This window comes from Nanorana parkeri, unplaced genomic scaffold (genome assembly GCF_000935625.1).
Source record: "Nanorana parkeri isolate BGI_ZX_2015 unplaced genomic scaffold, ASM93562v1 scaffold409, whole genome shotgun sequence".
In the NCBI taxonomy this organism is placed as follows: domain Eukaryota; kingdom Metazoa; phylum Chordata; class Amphibia; order Anura; family Dicroglossidae; genus Nanorana; species Nanorana parkeri.
The window spans coordinates 980,644-1,003,870 of NW_017306677.1; the positions used below are offsets into that span (position 1 = coordinate 980,644).

At 41.3% G+C, this 23,227-nt stretch overlaps 1 protein-coding gene across 1 annotated transcript in view; it reads right to left on the reverse strand.

Moving 5' to 3' along the window:
* Positions 1-23,227, reverse strand: part of CHD9 (chromodomain helicase DNA binding protein 9) — a 167,748-nt gene that overhangs the window by 30,019 nt on the left and 114,502 nt on the right. Inside the window, exons 7-18 of the mRNA XM_018559651.1 lie at positions 22,809-22,955; positions 18,014-18,082; positions 17,876-17,931; positions 14,759-14,876; positions 13,618-13,704; positions 11,627-11,764; positions 10,942-11,063; positions 8,766-9,009; positions 8,174-8,350; positions 5,870-6,013; positions 5,414-5,669; positions 3,633-3,843 (exon numbers count right to left, since the gene is read on the reverse strand). Of these exons, the coding sequence (XP_018415153.1) occupies positions 3,633-3,843; positions 5,414-5,669; positions 5,870-6,013; positions 8,174-8,350; positions 8,766-9,009; positions 10,942-11,063; positions 11,627-11,764; positions 13,618-13,704; positions 14,759-14,876; positions 17,876-17,931; positions 18,014-18,082; positions 22,809-22,955 (1,769 nt within the window). The remainder of the gene's footprint in view (positions 1-3,632; positions 3,844-5,413; positions 5,670-5,869; positions 6,014-8,173; positions 8,351-8,765; positions 9,010-10,941; positions 11,064-11,626; positions 11,765-13,617; positions 13,705-14,758; positions 14,877-17,875; positions 17,932-18,013; positions 18,083-22,808; positions 22,956-23,227) is intronic.

Consider the following 23,227-nt stretch of genomic DNA (forward strand, 5'->3'; position numbering starts at 1 on the left):
AAAAAATGCTGTAAAGTAAAAATGCTTGCAAAAATATATATTTTTATTGCTTGTTTTTCAATTTACAAAATGCAAAGTGAGTGAGTAGGGTTTTCAAAGTCAGTGGGGTCTGAACATCTACTAGTGTATGGCCACCTTTACACTTGCACAAAGTCAGGGATTTTGTAGGATAAGAGTCAGGTGTATGATTAACCAGTTTTACTAAGCAGGTGTTAATGATCAATTTCATAGGTAGGTTGAAACACAGTCATTAACAAAAACAGAAGTGTAGGAGGCTTAAAACTGGATGAGGAACAGCCAAACTCTGCTACTTAGGTGAGGTTGTGGAAGACAGTTTCATGTCACCATGGCAAGACTGAGCACAGCAACAAGACACAATGAAGTTATACTGCATCAGCAAGGTCTCTCCCAGGCAAAGATTTCAAAGCAGACTAGGATTTCAAGATGTGCTGTTCAAGCTCTTTTGAAGAAGCATAAGAAACGGGAGATCCGTAGACACAGTGGTCGGCCAAGTAACAATGCAGCAGATGAAGACACATCATGCTTACTTTCCTTCGACATCAGAAGATGTCCAGCAGTGCCATCAGCACCGAACTGGAGTAAACCAGGTACACTGAGGAGTGAAAATTTTAAATATTTGGCTGTAGCAGGAGGGAGTCTGTTCACCAAAGGGCTGGAGAGCAGTACAATGAGTGTCTGCAGGCAACAGTAAAGCATGGTGGAGGTTCCTTGCAAGTCTGGGGCTGCATTTCTAAAAATGGAGTTGGAGATTTGGTCATGATCAATGGTGTCCTCAATGCTGAGAAATACAAGCAGATACTTACCGATCGTGCCATACCATCAGGGAGGCAGTTGATTTATTCCGCAGCAGGACAACGACCCCAAACATACAGCCAATGTTATTAAGATTAACATCTTCAGCATAAATAAGAACAACAAGAAGTCCTGGAAGTGATGGTTTGGCCCCCACAGAGCTCTGACCTTAACATCATGGAGTCTGTCTGGGATTGTATGAAGAGAAGGATTTGAGGCAGCATACATCCACAGAAGATCTGTGGTTAGTTCTCCAAGATGTTTGGAACAACCTACCTGCCGAGTTCCTTCAAAAACTGTGTGCAAGTGTACCTAGAAGAAATGATGCTATTTTGAAGGTAAAGGGTAGTCACGCAAAATATTGATTTGATTTGGATTTCTCTTCTGTTCATTTAGTTTCCATTTTGTTTATTGATAAAAATAAACTACTTCTGAAATCATTCTTACTTTACAGCGTTTTTTCACACCTGCCTAAAACGTTTGCACAGTACTGTAAGCGATGCGTTTGGTCTGTATAGTGCATGTTTTAAATACCAAGTTTATGTGAATATTTTTTTCAGGCAGCCATATTAGCTCATAAAATTCTGGAAGAACCGATCGACTGGGTTGGAGTTTCCAGACCAAATGTTCTTGTTTTTCCACCAAAATAAGTCGGTGAGGGAGACGCCTGTGATTGTCTTTCTGCTCTCCCTTCTATTTAGACGTGCATTCTCAGCCAATTCAAATGCGCAGGTTTATGGAAATCTTCTGGCACAAAGGCATGTGGTATCCAACAGAATGATGTCCATGGGCAACTTTAGTATAACAAGATGATAGTGGCTGATCAACATATTATCAGTCGGCTTGAAAATGAGACCCTCATTGTGGTGAGTAACAAAACCTTAAAACTAATTTCCAATGTTTACAAATATTGTACAGTGACTTTTTTTTTCAATGGTTCATGTTTGAAGACACTGACCAGTGAGGCACACATCCTTTTAGTGGTATATTTTTCAAAACACTGACAGGTATAGCAGACAGATAAGGAGATTAATCGGGGAACTTTGTTCATGCCCCCCAAGTTAACTTCACTAACCAGATATTCTAATCACACCCACAACTAAATATTAAAGGGAATGTAAACCTTAGCAATCAAAATCCCTTTAGTCTATTAAATATGTCCCTTAAAGTGTTTTTGTTTGATATCTGTTTGCTAAATGCAAAAAAAATGTTGATCCCGCCTAAAATATTGTATGTCGATAGCTTCCTGTGCTCTCTGCCTGTGCTGACTTATCAGCTGCATTGTTCTCAGCCATCTATGTAGGCTATAGAACCATGCTCTTTATATTATAAGAAGAAAAGAGGGACAGAGTCCTATAATCCTACCCTGTTTCTGTTGTCCTGATACTGTAGGGTGAATGAATTATGTCATCCTAGAACTGGAAGTGTGTTACTGGCAGAAACAGAAGGTAAAAAAAACAACAAAATTTAAAAAGAAAACTAATGCATCCACCCCATTCCAAGATGAGGAAACTGCCATGTATTACACTTGATTTGATTTTGGGTTTATATATTCTTTAAATTGACTTTATGGCCTCAAAATAAGGCATATATTTTAGTTCTGACCTTCTCTGCATCCAACAAGGAAATATTTGACCTTTGCTGTACCCTGCAGCATATTCAATCACATGACAGCATTAAAATAGAATAGAATATAAACAGAACTAAAATAAAAAAACTCCTAAAAGTGGATAAAATCTCATAGAGCCCTCTACACAAAAGGTATGATCATATACCAGCAACATGTTCTCTCTGACAAGCCTCTGAGCCATCAGAGAAAATTAACCACAAAATAGAACTTCCAGCAGATCCTAATCACCGTGTTCTGGGCCTTCAGCCATGCTACGCCCACTGTATAATGGGAGACTCACCAGTGTTCTATCATAGTATTTATCAACACTATAAGACCTGGCAAGAGAGATGACAGAACAACAAAAATTTTTGTTTCCTCTAGCTACCTTCTCTCAAGCAGTTTAGGCGAGCCATTCACAGCCTGTTATGTGCACGCAATGCTGCATTTTTAGACATTACTTGCAATAATTGGTCCATTTAGGTTTAACTCTGGAGAGATAACAGGCACTTCTGGGCATCAGAGTACTTATTCTCACTCCATTATTACATCTCTCAGCAGCTGTCCATTTTTTCATAAGAGAATGATTCTTTTATTATGTGCATCCTGAAAAGTATGATGTGTCTGAGTGACCTGCCCATTCCGGGATAAGTTTATTCAGATAAAAAATAAAAAAATGTCAGCAATGATCACAGCAGATCTGACCCTTAAACAGCATCTAAACACAAAAATAACAATGTAATATATTGCAGCTTACCAGTCCGCAGAGTAGGCAGTATTCCTTTTCATATTTTTTTTTAGACCTTTTTATTTTATTGATATCTGAAGAGCCTGTGAATAACATACTTCCTGTCCTTTGATACTTACTCCTAGACTGCATCTATGGAGTCCTACCTACGGACTGTATCTATGATTCCTACCCAGGCTGGACTAATAATATGGCTGCCTTTATTTATCTTCATTACAGAGAAGTCTGATTGGATTAGTAGCTTACATAAGAGAAAACAATTTTTTTTGTCCTCAGTTTAGCTCTCGGGAAGTGACAAGAACATTGCATTTCTGGCAAGGTCAACAGGTACTTGCTGAAAATGTTCTTAACCCAAAAATGGAAAACTAAACACAGCCACTAAATCTAAGATAAGCAAGCTGCAATAAATTACATTTTTGTTTTTGGGTTTAGCTATGCTTTAAGGGATGTGCATGTTCTTACCTTTTGTGCATGAGATATTCCTCTAGAATGTCCAGACAACGCACCATCTGGGAGAAGATGAGCACCTTGTGGCCTCCTGCCTTCATTTTGGGCAGCAGTTTATCGATGAGGACCAGCTTCCCAGCAGACTGAATCATGGCCTGGAGGTAGAAATCCGTAGCCATAGGATTGTGCGTCTCCCTGAACTCTCCCAGGATCTTCTCTTCAGCACCTGAAAGATGGTAGTCTTTCTTCAGATCACAAAAAAACTTAAAACGGTGCTCCGAATGACAAACCTGATTTTTCTTAAACAACATTTACAACATCTCTGAGAAAAAAAGCTGTGCCATTGCAAAATTGTGCAAAAGAGCGTGCTGCATCCCATAAACAACCATAATACAACATACTTAAAAAAAGGTCCTTGCATTTCAAGGTTGAGACATAGAATGATGTTCACAGGCCATTACATCTATCACATATTAAAAACAAAAGTGTATTGCCTCGTTCCTATATGCCCAAATGTGTATAAAGAAGAAGATAATTAACATATACACTACAGCATCAATCTGTACCAGTATCCATGGTATCATTCAGTCATAGCTGATCAGTAAAAAGGCAAGGCTATACTGCTGTTCGGTATGAAAAGATATTCCATACACAGAATCCTTTTGCAATTTTTGTCAGATGTTACCTTCATGTTTCCTAAGATAACAAGCCAACAGCAGTAATCACTCTTTAAATCATCTTTCTAAAAAAATCATGCATTATAGCTTCTGAAAAAACTAATTAGCAAGGGTTCTACCCCACAGTAGTACCCTATGTTCATGTCTACGCCTTCGCTTCTAGCACACTTTCTTCTTTAACAGCCATCAGAAGCATTTTCAAGCTATCATTTTACTTAGGTTGCTGATGGTGAATACAGTTTCACACAGCATGGTGTAGTCTCCTGGCACTGTGCTTACATCTGGCTCTGGTTTGAACAAGCTGCTCATGGCCAGCATTAGATAATGGTGTTAGAAGAGATCTACTGAATGAGCAGCCATCACCAGGGAGAAGCTTGTTCACAACAGAGCATCATTTCCAGGTACCATGAGACTAAACACCACACTGCCTCAAACTGGATTTCATGAAAGATAATTTATATAGGTATTTTTTTTCAGAGGCTGCAGGGCACGTTCAAATCCATGGAATATGATGACTCAGGAGACCTTGGACTGCTGTAGAGAAGGGGGAGCGAGGCAGAAGGGAACGGTTTAGTCTAAGAGCAAGCCGGCTCCAAGGAGCGGGCGAGTATAACTTTTTGAACCTAGACAAAAAGGAGCACTTAACACTTAGCCCCACTGCAAGGATTAAGAAAATGTTTTCCCTGAAGTTCTGCTTTAAGGACATTCTCTCCCCTGCCTGATCTCAATGCTGATAACAGAGGCTCAAAACAGAGAACAAACTACAAAAATACTGCTATACAACAAAGATGTTGTCAGGATTACACCAATAAAAAGTAAAGACTCTGTTGCTTGACAGTTTTGCCCTACATCAACCCAGTGTGTTTGTATGGCTATTATCATCCCTGAGATCAAGCAGGAGACAGGTCATCCTCCATGGGTGCCTTACAATATGCAACTAAGCTAACATTTGTGCTCTGACAGGGAGAGAACACAAGGGAATAACAGCACAGACACACTTATCCCTGAGAGATAAGACTGCACTATTATGACGACTTAATAATAGAGAGTCTTACAAATGCCAATTCCTGAGCTGCTCTCTCCATGTCTCTACTTCCACAAAGAGCTAAGGAACCTTACCTTTGATGAGATATGGGTGGTTACAGCATTTACGCAGTTCCATCATGGTGTTGACTAGGTTGGGAACATTTGCTTGCCCAGCCCCTTTCGACAAAAAGGCAAAGTTCTTCTCCAGAATGGCCCTATAATATTTCTTTTGGATGTTCGTCAGCTCAACCTCTATGATAGTTTCCTCTTTAGGGGCCAGTTTTTTCTCCACGTCTTCCTTAAGTCTCCGAAGCATCATTGGTTTAAGAATAGCCTGAAGTTTCTGAACCTTTACAAAATAAATAAATACAATCAATCACCTCTAATGTGTCACAATTCTATGGCAGTCTCCTCCTAGTAGTCTTGCATAGATACATGACTGACCCAATCACAAAGGTATACAGAGCACACAACATTTCAGGTCTAGATTCCCAAGATCTTATAAGAAAATGTAAGATAAAAGATAAATATAGGCCATAATATAGGTACCTGCTCCTCGGTCTTGAGGTCACCAAACTCCTGCATGAAAGTAGATTCGGAGGGAAAGCGCAAAGGCTCCAGGAAGTGCAGCAGGCTGAAGAGTTCCTCCACTGTGTTTTGTAGTGGGGTTCCTGTTAGAAGCACCTTGTGTTCCTAGGGATAAAGGTCATAGTTTTAAAAAGAAACTGGACCTGCCAGATGCTGAGTGGAAGACAAATATAGCCAGCTGTAATTTATATAAAAGCACTAATTTTTTTCCATATATTACAATACAAGAAAATATTTGCTCTCCCAAACCATCAGCTGTTTTCATTCTCACGCATCTTGGTCATTTATTCATCCATCCTCAGCTGTTTCCATGACACTGATATCATCACACCATGATATAGTCCAGAACTAGACTATACTATCTTCAACCAAATTCAAATTACTAGACAAGCGCTTCAGGCAAGCACGACTGGCAGCAAAGGCTGAGCTGGAATGCTGAGGTATACCAACATCCATTTTTAGGCTTATTAATTAAAAAAGTGCAATGAACCAAGTGCTAGGAGCTTCAACCTTAACAATTCTTCAAAATGTACTCTACTGATTAAATTAGAGTTTCATTTAGCTCAACGTGCATCTTATTACTATTCTATAGAGACTTCCTGTGATCCCCGATAATCCTACAGTACACAAGCTTCCAGATTTCCTGCGAGTGAAACATAATGAAAAACAAGAGAGGTGATCCCATACACACTTGGCGTTCATATTCAGTTGTCATGGTGGTGAAAATATTAAAAATACATCAAAATATCCAGCACTTTGCTATAATGTGTTTTTAATTTCTGGGGAGTTTATTTAAATGAACTTTAGGGGCGAGAAAATCAGTGGCTGGTATAGGGGCCTCAACTGTAATAATAGTCAGTATGTGTAACACTATAGAAGATTGTCAAAAACTGCAGATATACTAGGAGAGGATCAGAGAATGCAGGCATGACACAGTTCAAACTTGTTGCAGAAGAGAGTCAGAATGGGGACATATGCAAGACTGTTCAAGATCATTGTCATTAGCGTCCCCCTGTGAAGCTCCCACTTCCACTACTGGGGTCCGCAAAGGGCCGCATAGACAGGATTTAGAAGGTTTAGTAATGAGGTGAGCAGTTTAGAGATGCTGAGTTACAAAGAGAAGTGTTATTCCCACATGTTTACATGGCGTTTGTATGACACAGTATATACACTAACTACAGATAATTTAAAGAATAATACTGACTGTGATTAAAAGGAAGAAGCTGTATTACTGCCTCCCAGTCAGCAACTGCCCTCAACACATTTATAGTAATGCAATAAATCAAGATTAAACATGTATTTTATGTAGCAGTGCCTTCATCCTCAAAAGTGTGATATTGCTACTGCAAGATATTGTGTAGCACTTTAAAACACTGACGAGCAAAGCCACTGCACTCATCAGACCGGCTTCAACAAAGATCGAAGCAAAAATATAAATCAACTTTTGTCCAATGGGGTCAAACAAAAATCGTAATTTGACCAAGTCAGCAGGCGGAAATTTGACCAGTGTATGGCCGACTTTAATCTCCCCTTCCTACTTGCACTGATATCATAAATTGTTATATAGAAATCCTGTTTATATGTTTGTCATTCTCCAGCTTTGTACCTAGAGGATCCCATAGGTATACACATTATGTCATTCCCAGCTTCTAAGCTTGCTACCCTTCTATTATACCGACATCCGAAATACAAAATATTGTCTGGAAGTCATATTCTCTAGAACGTTTCTCTGCTGCCTATACCGTTGTTATAGAGCACTGTGGTATAAGATTGAAAACAATCCTCAAAAATAAAAAAATGTAAAATTGAAATATTACTTCACAACTACTTCACACTCAACTCCAATTAATAGGTTAAAATATAAACCAATGGAAACACAACAATCCCAGTTTTCCCAAATGGTAATTTACTCTGTGGTGTCCATGTGAAAACTGTATTTACTATGCAGGCAATCTCATTTTAAAGGAAACCTGCATTGAGGAGATATAATGGCTGCCATGTGTCTGACCTCCCTCTGAAAATACTAGTTGCCTGGTTGTCTTAATACATTCTGAATCATTGATCAGACAGAGGCCTACAAAACGTCAAGTGAGAACTCTGATCTGAAGACCTATATGGTATCACTGATTCAAAGTATTGAAGCATTTAGAACAATGTGACAATCAGGCATCTAGCAATTTCAAAAGGGGCCAGCAAGATAAACCTTCATAATTTCTCAGAACAGGCTTCTCTTAAAAGCACACGACCCCCAAAAAGCACACTCACCAGGCTCATGAGTTTCAGTCCCTCCAGCAATTTGCAGTTCTTGTTCTTCAGCCTGTGTGCCTCATCAATTATAACACATCTCCATTCAATAGCATTGAGTTCTGGGCAGCCTCCCAGGATCATTTCAAAAGTAGTGATAATGGCATGGAACTTGTATGCTCCTCGGATAACACGACCCTGGAAAGTAACAGAAGATTTTAATATCTATCAGTCAAAACAATATTCAGATGCGTGGAAAAATGAAAGGTTTGTCCCCAGCAACCAAATCTTGCTTTAGTAGGTGGGAACTGATCCACTGGCTTTTTATACTCTTAGGAAGCCCAGTGATAATCTTGAAAAAAATAACCTTAAAAAGCATTTACACAATCTGTCAAAGGACCCAAGAGATGGAGGCAATTTTACCAACCACCACATTACCAACACCAAAAACGTAAATGTTGCATGGACTTGCCTCTTCATATTCTAGCCAGCACTACATAAAACCCTGTGGATCTGATTGGTTGGTGTGGGCATACCCCCTATGTCCTCCAGTTATTTAAGTATCAGTGTAATATAGCTAAAGCAAGCACTGTAACGGTTGAGTTTGACATACTTGGGAGTCCCGTGAATACATTTCATATTGCTGGATCATTTGCCGGCTGATCATGCTTCCATGATAGACAACTACGTTGAGATCGGTCCATGTGCGAAATTCTCGTTCCCAGTTTGTGATGGTGGAGAGTGGAGCTATGATGAGGAAAGGGCTACGGATGCCTGTCTGGAAGATCTCATGCAGGAATGTTATGCTTTGGATAGTTTTACCCAAACCCATCTCATCCGCTAGAATGCAGTTCCGTCTGTAGGGGGAAAAAAGGGAATCACATACAAGATAGGATACAAAGGATTACTGGGGCCTTACAAAGAAATCCAAACATATAAATTAATACATTGTTACCATATCACTCTTGTTCTGTGCTTAAAGCAGGACCTCAACCTCCTGTCCCTTACAGCCAAGGAAGGTGCCATCTTAGCCTCTAAGTGGATTGCAGTTGCCATGGTGCTGCACATGTGATCCAAATGTTCAGCACCAACCATATGAGGGCTTGAAAGTACAGTTGAGAGCTGAAATGAGCACTACGGCAACCTTGACAGTTGGCATGCCTTAAAAGCAACTGTTTTAGGAGACATTACATTGGTGGGTAAAGATCCTCTTTATCTCGTACCAAGAGTTCTTCACAGTGGTAGGCTGGGTTCACACCTGGGCGTTTTTCCGCGCTTTCGTACTCACGGAAAAACACTCAAACAGGGAAATGCCATTATTTTCAATGTGCATGGTTCACATCTGGGAGGTTTTTCGTGAGTACGAACGCGTGGGAAACCGCCCTACGCCCAAAGAAGTACATGTACTTCTTCGGGGCGTTTTGGTCGGGCGGTTCCATTGGGATACAGCCAAGTATCCCTCGGAAACGCGTGTTTTTCGCGCGTTTTTTTTACCGCGAATCGCGGTAAAAGAAACGCGCGAAAAACGTGCATATTCAATCCGCCTAGGTGTGAACCCAGCCTTAGACCCGCAGCTGAGATCCACCGTACCCTTTCCAAGGACGGCACATGACATAGAACTATGAGGTGAGTGAAAATCACTCACCTCATAGTTCTCCTTTAACGCTATCTTCTGAGTGCTGGTGATCCTCTACTTTCTCTGTTGAAGGATATTTCTTCTTCATCAGTATAAACTCTTTTTACTGAAGCTAAAAAGATATATCTAATGGACTGTGTAAGGAAAATATTTTCTCCTTATACTCTTCTGTACTTCATACATAAGTTTACAAGCTGGGTGTTGAGTTACCTATGGCAAATTAAACTGTGTCCCTTTGCTTTGATTGAGGCATAGCCTCCTTTTATTGCTCTCTGAGAGACTTATGGGCTTTTTCTAGTTGTGGCAATGCCTTGCCGAACGAGTGTTAACCCTCCTAACTGGGTTGCTTTGTACAATTATCTTTTTGGATTTTGGGCTGTTCTACTCCAGGCCCTAATGTTTTAAAAAGAGGAAACTTGCTACAAAAAATAGGTCAGTCCCACTGTCCATGATGCTCATCAAACTAAAAACTATCTACATAGTAAAAGAACACACCTAAATGTTTAAGAACAGCCTAGAATCCTTGGTTAAATCACGCCAACCAACATACATTATACTTTGACACATACAACATACCCATGTCTTGCAGGGCAAAGTGATAGTGATACTTTAATCTAACCGTATTTAATCTGATCTTGGATGGATGTATAGACATGCAGAAGCCAAAACGTAACATTACTGTTTTGTCAGTGCTATATTCTGCACACTGACCAGTTTCTAAAATGACAGCCGACAGCTGCTAATCAGAAACCGGGGTGGGTGTGCAAATATGTCCTGATTAGCTACTACTGCTCTATATGATGTATCCTAAGACTTGCCCATACAGCCTGTTAAGGGACATGGAGGGGAATTTTTCATAACTGGAGCAGACAAAATGTGGAGCAGTTTAATTGCTTCTATCTCTCATTTGCGAAGCTTAATTGAACAAACTGAAGTCAGAATCTGAATGGTTACTATGGGAAAATGCTCCATATTCTTGAGAGATACTTTGTGCAAACAATGTGGCTACAGGTACTGTATTTTAATTGTCCAGTGGTTGACACATTCACCAAGAACCACTGCTATAATAGAGAATCTATAACTTGCATTCTCTAAAATACAGCTGGCTCGACTATGCATATGTATAATATTATAATAGGGACACAGAACTTACCTGTTATACCAGTTAAAAAGCAACCAGTTAAGTCCTTCCAGTTGGTATTCTCTGAGCTGATTCCCAATTTTATACTCTCGTGAGTGGTTGATCTTCTTCCAGGAATTGGGGGGTGGTCGATCCTTGCAGAAGAAAAGTGCACAGTGTGAGTTTTCCCAGGTTAAATTAAAGACTAAAACACAGTAGCTTTATCTATTATAGAGCTGGAAATATCACAGGTTAGGGTAATAGTCAGGAAGGTTGACTTTATCATGGTATTGATTAGAACCAGCTCAGTTGAACTCTAGCAACTGACAGTGAACATACAAAATACAACAATGTAATGGTACAAAACGTCAGGAGTCAAATGAATACAGCACAAGCATAATAAAAATGTTTTAGTTAAGTAAGGAAAAATAAAACTCTCCTTGGGATTCTTTAGCTCATTAAGACATTAGTAATAGAAGATGCAACAACCACTGATAAGCTACATGATTAGGATACTGTTATACATGGTACTGTTGGTGGTGGTAAGAAGGCTTTCGAAACTGATTTGTGAAATATTTTTTGGAAAACATTTTCTCTCAAGAAACGGTTCATCTCAGTCTTAAAATATGAGCACATGATGTCACTAGCACTAACTTTTTCCATAGGAGTTCAAATATAACACTACCTGTAACCTCAATGTACAACTAAAAATCCTTACCACTTTCCTAGTGTCAGGCCTAAGAGCTTGCAGCTGTTCAAACTCCTCTATTTTGGAGTGGTCAACATCTTCCTTCAGTTCCCATGTGCTATCTTCATACGGAAGGGAACACCACTTTATTAAATAATAAATAACAGGCTGAAAGGTGAAAACAGAAAACAAATTAAACCAATATTAAAACCCTTAAAGTGTAAAGTGTATGTAAACCCCAGCAATGAACTTTCATTATTTGCTTCTTTTGGTCCATTAAAGAAGAACTCCCTCGTCTCGTGTCTCAAACTCAATTCACTTGGGGGCTGCTGGACAAAAGTTCTTCTCCCATGGGGGCCACTTGCCAGATTTAATAAAATGTTATACTTCAAAACAAATGTGTGCAATGTCAGTATATGTGTATGTTTAATCATAGAGGACCAACAGATTCACACATTCACTCACACACAGAAATACGCACGCAGACATTCCCCCCATACACACAGAAATACACACACACACACTCACAGCTTCCTAAAATAAAAAAGAGCCCCTCATCTGCTTCCATTTTTTGCAGGGAGTGGGCACATTCCCTGGTGGTCCAGTGGGGGAGTAGTACAGTGTGGACCTTTGGCTGGTGCAGGCCTTATTAATCCTTCCTTTTGGCCGCCACTAAGTGAAGGCGGTCAGAGCGCACACCGCTCTGACTCACACTAGGTGCCCACACCAGCAGCTTTGCGGTCTGCAGCCCATGTAGAAGTCAGGTATGCAGTCCGTAACTTTCTATCTGGCTGCGGGCAGTATGGTACCAGTTTGCAGGCCAGAATTGGCACTTTGGGACCCCTGGTCTAGGGTGTAAAAAAACAAAAAGTTACACTCGCCCAAATCCTGCAGTCTCTCTCCCCCTCCGCTCGAGTGGTCTAAAAACCCTTGAGTGATCACGTCCAATACAGTGTATAGAACATGAGGACCTCGGCATACATTTATTCACCGGAGTGGAGGAGGAAAGCGGCTGTGGGGACTGGTCTAGCAGGCAGCTGGCTCTGAAGTTTGGGTGAGTATATCTTTTTTTATTTTACACCCTAGAAGAAAACAAGCACGTAACCCTTGCAATGCGAGGGTAGACCCACTGCAAGGGTTAAGATTATTTCTGCCTGGAGTTCTTCTTCAAATATACATAGTTGTTAAGGCTGAATAAAAACACAGGTCTTTCCAGTGCATCCTATACACTGTTGCTTGATGCGCTTTCCACTGAAATCTATGAAAACGCATCAAAGCACATATCAAAGCATGTGTTATGCACTGCATGTCAATGCGCATTCTTGGCGTTATTGACACACACTGCAACATACATCTTGAGGCGTTTCCATTGATTTCAATGGAAAATACATCAGACAAAAACGCATAGGGCCCTCAGGGTGACCAAAATAGGCAGACCTCCTGCTGAGAAAAAACAGAAATTTACACCACCACACCAAAAGGAACCACGGAAGGGCCCATTTCCAACTTCATGAGCACAGCGATTACAAATGTGAATGGCAAGGTGCCAGGAAGAAATATACCACATGACGTTACAGGGCTGCAAAGGCACAGCGTGGAGTGATTAGAATGATGTCCCGAGGTTTGTGGGGAGTAGGTACCGCTTTCTGTTCTAAACATTTTTCAGAACAAGCAGAGAATCCAACATTCCAACACGGATTTGACAGTTAGGAGGAAGGTCAAAGGGCCAGGACACTGGAAATGGTTTGGTGCTCTGCGGATGTAATTACTGTATATGTTTCATAAGGCCAGAAGAGTTTAATAATGGTACTAGGGCAAATTTAAAAGAAGCAACTGCTTGATGATGTTTGGTATACTGGGGTTGTGGGGGATCTACATAATGCACCTTTTTGAACGTTTGTTGGAGTTGTCCTCCCACAGAATATACGTATCTGCAGTAACATCACAGGATGCTGAGAGAGAAATAAAGCCCCTGCGCCACTGACCAGGCACCCTTACTTTACAGAAGGTTTTAAATTTACCTCCCCCGTATCTGTATCTTCACAAAAAGAAACTTCTAGCACGCGATCAACTTCTACATAATCAGGGTTAAATAGTTCTTCTTCCATCTGTAAATCCATGATAAAAAAAAATAATTATTACAAAGTTTCCATCAAACACAAATGGTAAATACAGGTGAGGCCCTGAATTCAAATATTCACAAGATCATAAGAACATGATAAATCCTAATGGCTCCAGCGAGGCCGCTCTCAAAAAAACAAGGGATCCAGGGTTGCAGATACATGTATATATACAGTCCAATGAGAGTGCCAAACAAGACAGCATGAACGTCCAAAAAGATTTCAGGGAATAGGATCATAAAACGACAGAACAGCCAATGGGTTTCGGGGGACCAAAGACTTTCCCCTTTTTCAGGGCTTAAACATGATTAGTATTAAAACTGGCACAAATTAGCAGGCATTCATTATTTGATGTGTAGGGTATAGCCCAAATCAGTGAATCACCAGAACAGATTCATACTACTGATTCATTATGACTGCTTAATAATAAAATTTTAGCATAGATCCCCACCACCTCCACCACATAGTAGCCATTATCTACCAACAACTATTCAGCCTAGAGAAAACAGGCCAGTTGTCCATTGGTTGCAGTTATTTCCCCCCAAAAACGAAATATAAAATTTTCACTCCACTCCATCTGGTAAAGGTTGTCTTAGGACTACATTTGAAAGTTTCCAACACAGACAGACGGTCACACAATCCAAACAATGTTGATGGAACCGTGCCACAGTCTGTCCACAGGGGCTGAGGCACTGCATCAAGCAGACAAGGGTCCTGTACCACAGAGAATGTGTAAAAATAAAGCAGCATGTGATTCTGTACAGCTGACACTGGCCTTCAAATGGAACTTCATCTAAAATATTTTGGTTTACATAGAGTGAGGGACGGTTAGAAGGTCTGCTAGGTCTCTGCCATTGCTGTCCAAGTTTTCCTTTACTTCCTGTCATGTCACTAGGACATGACATAATTGTTTTGTTATGGCAAGAATTCCGCTATGAAACTGCAGAATCAGGTATACTGATAATACTTCTTCAGTACTGCACGAGTTGTAATATCCGACTCCTTCTTAGATACTGAGAGAATGGAAAAAGCTTTTGCTTACATCAGCAAAAAAGTGTGCCCGTTGTGCCTGCCGTATCTTGAAGCGTTTTATCTTCTGCTGAATTCTTTTATCCTTCAGCAGCTGCTGCTCGGTGGCCCATTCGCAGTGCAAATAAGAGCTGAAGCGAGAGAAAGGGATTTCAGTGTTGTATCAATTGTGTGCGTCTCCACATAAACATTTCAAACACTTACACTGAGTTATGGAGAATTCTAGAGATTAAAAAAAAAACACTACCATAAGCAACTACAAGTCACATTAAAAAAAAATGTACCCCAAATCACTTACAGCTAGTTCACACCAGATGCAGTTGTGAATGCAGTCCGTATGCAGAGACAACATTTTTTTTTTCTTCAATTTTATAATGTAGGGAAGGGTTAAAACCCATCTATTTTTAGCTGCATGTGTCCCATTGGGGGGATTTTCTTAAGGTGTCCATACACCTTGCGATTATCGCACGATTTTCATCCGAGATCGTGGTTTCGCCTGATAAATCGGCCAGTTGATGGGAAGTGCACAACCGCAATTACTGTACGACTGACCGAATTAGTGGCGTTTTCGTACAACAGAAATCGCAGGATGAAAACTGCACAAGCGAAAATCTGTTCTTTCAAATCGATGAAATTCGGCCAGTTAGTAGTGCTGACGAACGATAATCGCAAACTACATTGGTCTGTGCATGCAAATTGAACGAGGGTGTGATGTCGGGAAAAATAAAGTTGTACAATGATTGTAAGGTGTATGGCCAGCTTTAACGAAAGGAAATATGGCCAAAGTCACGGGAATTTCCCTCATAGACAGAGCACACAGTTGTTCCATTGGAATAGTTCAGCTCACCTCCTGAGGGACTGTTCACCTCTTGCTCTGGTGACAACTCTTAGATTTCCCATCACTTTTCAGTCACCAGGATACCCAGCAGACAAATATTTGACAGGTTCCCCACTCTATCTAAAAAAGCTTTGGCTATACTTCTAGAGTTGTGTTCTGCATATCTATGTGCCATTCCATACCAACTCTTATGACCCTTTGTGACTCCTTCATGGCATTCCAAGACATCATAGAGGACACAGACACGTTGGACCGTTTCCCCAAGAGAAGGCTGTCTGATTATATATCTGGGGAAACGGTCCAACGTGTCTGTGTCCTCTATGATTCGCTGAGCAGTCTCCAAGAAGACTATTTCCCAAAAATGATCAGCCGTAAGTACCCGACTGTCGCTGCAATCAGGAAACAATCATCTAAGGCCTTGGTTCTCAACTGGGGGGTCGTGACCCAAAAGTGGGTCACGACCCAGTGTTCAGAGGGTCCCCGCGTGCCTTCCTCTTTTCTAGGTGAGAGGCTTCTCTGCCTCCCTCTAGAGCAGCACTGTCAGTTGTCACGCCAAGCAGCCATTCCAAATATGCTGCCCGGTGCTGAGTGTCAGCTTGAGGTGGGGTGGGAATGGGGCAAATGGCCGCGAGGGAGCTCCATGCATACATGCATTACTTACAGCTCCCTCACGTGTCCTGTAGAGGTGCCTAGACCGGACTGACGTCACATTCTGGCTCCCGACACCTCTACAGGGCGCACAAGGGAGCAGTACAAGCAATGCACATATGGATGGAGCTCCGTCACAGTTCAGCAGATTGTGTCTGTGGTTGTGTATGTATGTCAGTGTTTTTAAGGGCCCGTTCACACTAGTACAATGCGTTTAACGCACTGTACCATGCATTAGCACCTACTGTGCATTCTGGTCTGGGAGGTGTGATGGGTTGCCATTCATTTGCATGGTACCCCTAATGCACCTCCCAACCACAGCTCGTACATCCACACTGGAACACGCAGTACCCTAATCCCTTGCATTCCTTTGCAGTGAGACTTAAGCCGTCCTTGGTCATGGCTTAATGACCAAGGACGAATGTGGGTCCTGAGGTTACACAGGTTGATAACCACGGATCTAAGGCCTATAGGTAACTGGCAAATGCTAGGATCCAAGACTGCCCTTTTTAATCACTCCTAGAAGATTTCCCTAGAAAATCAAAAGCACCTGTTCTTTTTCCACAGGAAGTAACTCCTATGCTTAAAGTAGCTTTGCATGTTTTACTCTGTTGGGTTAAGTGCTCAACCTGCATGCGTAGCTGTTCTGATAACACACCACTACAGCTATGCAAGTGTTATCTTTCATAATTATGGCTACTAGGTCTGGTAGACTGATCAATCATTTTTATGTCTAAATCAAATCTATGACATATTGATTGTTTTCACTAATATTTTGATTTCTTTCGATGGATTGCATGGCAGTGCATCACAGATGAAAATAACTGGACTGGTTGTAAATGTCACTAATATTTTGATGTCTTTTGATGGAATTCATGGCACTAAATCACAAAAATAATCAGATTGGTTGTAAAATGTTCAGCGGCTTGGCTAACGATCCCTCAGGAGGTTGTTTTCTTGTTGTTTTGAAAATGCCATTTTAGTCAAGGCACAGGACAAACATTTTCAAGGTGATAGTCAATGGTTTCCATCAGACTGATACAGGAATATTACCATGGGTGTAGTAGGAAATCATTATCGACATCTGATCAATTATAGACCCAGAGGCTGATCAGATGGAAAAAAAGAAAAATGATTAATATAAAAATGTCAGTTGGCATTGTTCGTTCATCATTTTCTCTATGTAGGGCCTCCTAAATTAAAACAATATCTTCTGCCAATGAATACATTTCATAAAAAAGTAATTCCTCGTCTGTAGGCTGTGCGCCAAAATGTTTTTCTAGTCTTTGTTAGAGTGAGGAAGTGTTAAAATTCTGGTCAGGTTTTCATTTACGTCTGTGATCCCAAATGGGGAGATTTTCCCTTGTTTCCTGTCCCTGTATGCAAGAAATGGGGGCTGCGGTCATCACCCGGACAGGAAGGTACGGACAGTTACCTGGATAAATTTCCCATTACTTCCTGTCCGGATAGCAAGTGAAGGAAAATCTCCCCAACAGTGTCATAGATGTCAAGAAAACCCGACAGAGGCTCTAAACCTTTTCCACTTCATCTAAAACTAAATAACGTTTTGGCCCGAGTTGGGATTTAATTACAAAATTCCTTAACATAAGAATAAAAGTAAAATAATTTAACTACTATACTTACTAATTTTTGTACTTGACGTAAAATTCTTCCGCGTCAACCAACATCCCCGATTGAGTCTGAAACAAAAGCTCAGTGAATGACGTGTACCGTCCTCATAACCTACCAAGACTCAATAGGCAGAGCAATACCATCTCTTACCTCATTCTTCAATATTCTGGATGATAAAATTTTATCCACAATTGCCGCATCTTCTTCACTTGGGTTCTCCTGCGGGGAATTTGTTATCACAGTGTTAATGCAGGTACATCTTTTGCAAACTATATATTTGCACTTTTTTATCACTCTTTTTTCAGCATCAATATTTCCAGGTAGCCTACTCCTATGAGCGGTTATGTTAATAATAATAGGAAGAGATCCGTGATCATCCCTCACAGAGCTAAACTCACACGAGACAACCTAAAGTCAACTACTCTGTGTGTTCGTTGTTTGGAAGTATATGGCATGGGGCAGTAGACTTTTTTTGATTAATATACAGATTCACATGATGTGAACAAGCCCCGTTCAAACCACTTGCAGTGTGTTCCAGCATGGTTAGCTGCTGCAACGCACTGTATAGCATGCTAAACTCCCCACTGCGTTCTGGGGCGGGAGAGGGCGTGGTGGTGCATTTAAGTCAATGGCACCGTAGCTACAACCCCCCCCCGCCCGCAATAAAATGCGTGGCACAGCAATGGCTCCGTTCCTGGTCCAGTCGATTGCAAAAAATAGTGCATGCAGTATTTTTTGCGATCGCACTGGACCGGAACGCAGGCATTTTTGTGCCACGCGTTCAGGTGCAGGCAATCTCACTGCGAGCGCAGGGCATGGCTGCAGGGCCATTGACTTTAATGCACCGCCATGCCCCCTTCCGCCCCAGAATGCAGGGGGGAGTTTAGTATGCGATACAGTGCGTTGCAGCAACTAACCATGCTGGAACACACTGCAAGTGGTTTGAACAAGTCCTTGGGGCTTGTTCACATCATGTTCTGATTAGATCTAGAACAGCTTTTGTCTGCACCTGAAATGCATCCCAATGCATTCCTGGGTTATGTTCATATCAGTGCAGTCTGTTCCGGTGCAGGGAAACAAAAATGCTGCTTGCACTATTTTGCTATATAGGCTCAGGTCTGGGGGAAACAAAGTAAATTTCCACTTTTACAGCCAAATTGGGATAGCAACTACTTCATATATTGTTACAGGTTTTCATTTGCATAGCATAACTCTAAAAAAACATTTAAAATTGCGGCTTACTTTTATAAATGCTCTTTTCTGAAAGCTCCAGGACTAAAGTAGGCTATACACTGTGCAAAGTTTGTCCGGTTCTTGACAAACCGGCCAAAATTTGCACAGTGGGTGCTCCTGTTGGCACGTTTCCAGCTGGCATGCCTCGATCAGCTGATCATCGAAGGAGCAGGTCAAACGAAGCTTGTAGCAAATCAGCTGCGAAGTCCGTTTAGGTATTCTGACAACAGGTGGCAGCCGCTGTCATAATATACTGGAAACAGCAGGGGATTCCTCCATCCACGCTCATAAGCCTTGATGGAGGAATCGGTTATATGTTCTTTGTTCAGCCCGCAGCTTGAGCAAAGAAAATATAACCGTATACCCAGCTTAAAAAGAAAAAAAAAAAGAAAATCTTACTTGCTTGCTATGCAATGTTTCTACGTAGGCTGGGGAGTAGTGTTTGCTATAAATAACCTGTCGGCACTGTGCTGGCAGATTTCATGATCAGTCGTTACTAGATGTGCAGGATTGTCTGTGCTAACAAAGGGTTAACCATCTCAAGACATTGTAAGGTAATACACAGTCTCTCAGTTTTGTCCCTTCAGTCTGTCCCACATCTCTACACAGCCAACGTTTCAAAGCAGTAGAAACCGCCCATAGAGTCCTATGTATAACCCTACTCCAAAGAAACAACTAAAAAGGTTAGAAATATAAACAAATATATAGTAAGTATGCTGCGTGAATGGGATGGAATTTGACTGCAAACGTGGAAATATGCTTTAAGGAGGTAGTAAAGACGGTGTCGATTTTTGCCATGATTATGGCACATTTCCCTTACAGGTGTGCCCATCTCCAGCGACAATGGATCTATTTTCGACTCCTTGCCACTTACAGATTCAGTGGGAATGCTCTTCGGTCACTGAGTGGGCATTGATGCTGAGATTTCAGTGCATGCACACTGGAGTTACAGCCTCCCTTGCACCCGGTCCATTCAGAAAACCTTAGCCACAAATAAGCTGAGGGTGTACACTGTACAGCACATGCTCTATTCATTGCACACAAAGCAAAAGAGAAAAATGTGGGGGGGGGGGGGTTAAAGAAGGAGGAAAAACCTTTTGGGTAGAAGAGACTTTGCATGTATCTTTTGCCAAAAATCCTCTTAAAGCGTAACTTCACTTACGCTTTAAGAAAAACATGCTTCATCCACCAGTTGCACCCACTGCAAGGTCTGCAGATGTAATATTGTTGTGAGATAGAAGCGTGCCTGTTAGAATTTACAGGGGCTTCTAAACACAGTGGTCACAGAAATTAGTGGCTGTCAATACTGGAGACTGCAAGTGATCAAATAATGGAATACCAATAGTGTAAAAACATTAAAATCACAGCAAGAATTGCTTTCAGTTAGATGTTACAAGAAAACAGGATGTTTACTAACCGAAATAAAATCTTGGTTCCATTTAGAACACAGGATACTGCTTCACAATAGAATCAGTTAAAACTAAATGCAACCAATCACTGCTTTTATGGATTTTGCTTGCAATGACAGAGTAGCCAACAGTCCAGTCTTTACGCCCTCTCATTGGTCCTGTGCCAATTTCCTCCACAACATACTGCGGACCATCATGCTAGCTGAAATGTTTTTTTCCTGGCTAGGATGCTCTCTGCTTTGACAAGCTAAGAGAAAGGACTGGGGAAACGCAGGATCCAAAATTCATGTGTCCTCTTTAGGATCTGGTGGACAGAGGTCTGGGAATATCACAAGTGTGCATTCAGAATTATGCATTTTCATGTGTTTTATCACATAAAACACATGAGCTATGCAACGTTTCTCCAAATGGTACTGTTTCCACCCCGTTTAGACCTCTGGCGGTCTAAACGCATGCATACACTAGGGGAATGGTTTACCTGACTCAAAGGAGGCTCTTTTCCAAATAACCAAAGACAAACTAGCTAAGTACACCATGATTTAGCCCTGCTGGATACACTACACTGAGTGGCCAGATTATTATGACCACCCCATCAGTACTTCGTTGGGCCATGAGATGACTCCACGATATGACTTCGTTGGGCCGCCTCGTGACTCCATGAGATGTTGAGGTGATGCGAGGAATCTGACACTGCACTGTTGCCCTTCTGTTGTCTTGTACAAGTCTTGCCACTCTCCGTTCTGCCCTAACATTGACTAGTCGCTAACGGCCACAATTCGCACGTTCAGACCCAGATTTTCGGCTGACAGTCCAGTCTTTAAACACTTTAACAACAGCTGCTCTTGAACATTTAACTAATTCTGCTGTTTTGCTGATACTCGCTCCATGGCTCGCGCCAACAATCACCCCACGCTCAAAGGCTATTAAATCACGTGGTTTACCCATATCTTCAGAAAAAAATCACTTCTACTGTCGTGGTAAACAACCTGCTTCCCTATTTATAATGGCCTGGCCCTCTAGCAACTTCAGCGCGAAATGATAGCTAATTTGCCTACAAACATCAGGCGGTCATAATAAACTGGCCACTCAGTGTATAGACCACATGCCAGTTTCCAAAAGTATTATGTCCTCCCCAACCTGAGTTGATTTCCAGCAACTTTCAAGCCAGGCTACCATGAGTAAAACTCTTAAGTCAACACCCATAGCTCAGCTACTCACAAAGTGCAGAAACTCAAAGAGGCACGTACAGACAAAGAAGTCTGGCCAGGGACCCCTGTGGGGACCTTCTCTCCCACTTGCACCCTGTACCTCTGTTATACCCAAGGGCCCCCTGAGCCATTATACCCTTGCCCAGCTGAAGGGTTCAGTTGCCCTTTACCAACCCATAGTTATCACCAGTTATCCACTACTCTATTTTAACTACACATTAACTTTGAGGTAAAGACTCAAATTCCTGCAAAATGGGACCGCCCACACATTTGCTAAACCCTGTAACCTCACCAAGGGAATCCTGTCTACCATTCCAAGTGCTCATTTGTTTAAATGGTAACATGTTGATATGTTTACATAGAGTTTATTTCAATAATCTATTATACCTGGTACATGACTGATCATACACTCAATGTTTGTAAACATGTACAAAATTCAATAAACTTTAAGAAAATGCATACACATTTTTTAAATGTAAGGCGCATTATTGAAAAACAATACAGTGGTATCAAGAAATTTCAAGATATTAAGAGTAGATAAAAAAAAAAAAGCACCTGTTTAACATCCACAATGCACTGCAAAAGAGCAATGCACATATTTATAAACGCATAGAAGTTAAATCACCATGAAACGGTTTACTAGAAAGGATTTCCAACATTTTAGGGCTCATTCATACATAAGGCCGTTCATTGGCAAACAGTGCCCAGATCAGCTTTTTTTCTGGGGCAGATACGTCAAGTGTTTACGCTTGGCTGCGGACAGAAAAACTGTAAAATTAATGACAGGCTGTCACGGTCCACAGCTGTGCACATGTAAACACTTAAAGAGCGATTACCTGCAGCTAGGGACAGATGAGTGGCTCTGTACGCAGACTGTTTGCATTCAGGGCCACTTATTTGCCCCTAACTGTAGATAACTGCAGATGCTGTCACTGATATCTACAGGCTGAGCGGCCGCATGTGAACAAAAGCACGTGGTCATACCCGATCTGGGTAGTGTACGATCAGGAACGGCCGTGTGAATGAGCCCTTGATTGGGTTATACGCCTAGATTGACATAGTGAAGTTCTATTAAGTTTAGAGATGGTCACTTACCACAAACAGCTGTAAAGGTTGCTCTGCTGGCAGAGGAGCTCCACTCTTCTTGGTTTTAACATTGGCCTTTGGTTCATCCTCAAAAATCTTCCCTTCCACCTCTTCTGCATATTTCTTCCTCTTCACTTGCCGGTTTGATCTACGTTTCTATATGGATGAAAAAAGGGGAGAAAATTATAATGAAGTAAAATGTTTCCAGAACACACAAAGGACATGCTATGCCTTTCAGCTGTTAGAACACCAAGCAATCTGCACAAAAGCTAGCCAGATCTTACAAATGCTTTTCTTACAGTCAACAAACACACACACAACACTCAGAATTTTTCATGGAGACCACATTTAAAATATTGCTCCAAAATACAAGAGCTGTATAAACCACAAACACAAACAAAATAACCCCCCCCCCCCCCCCCCCCCCC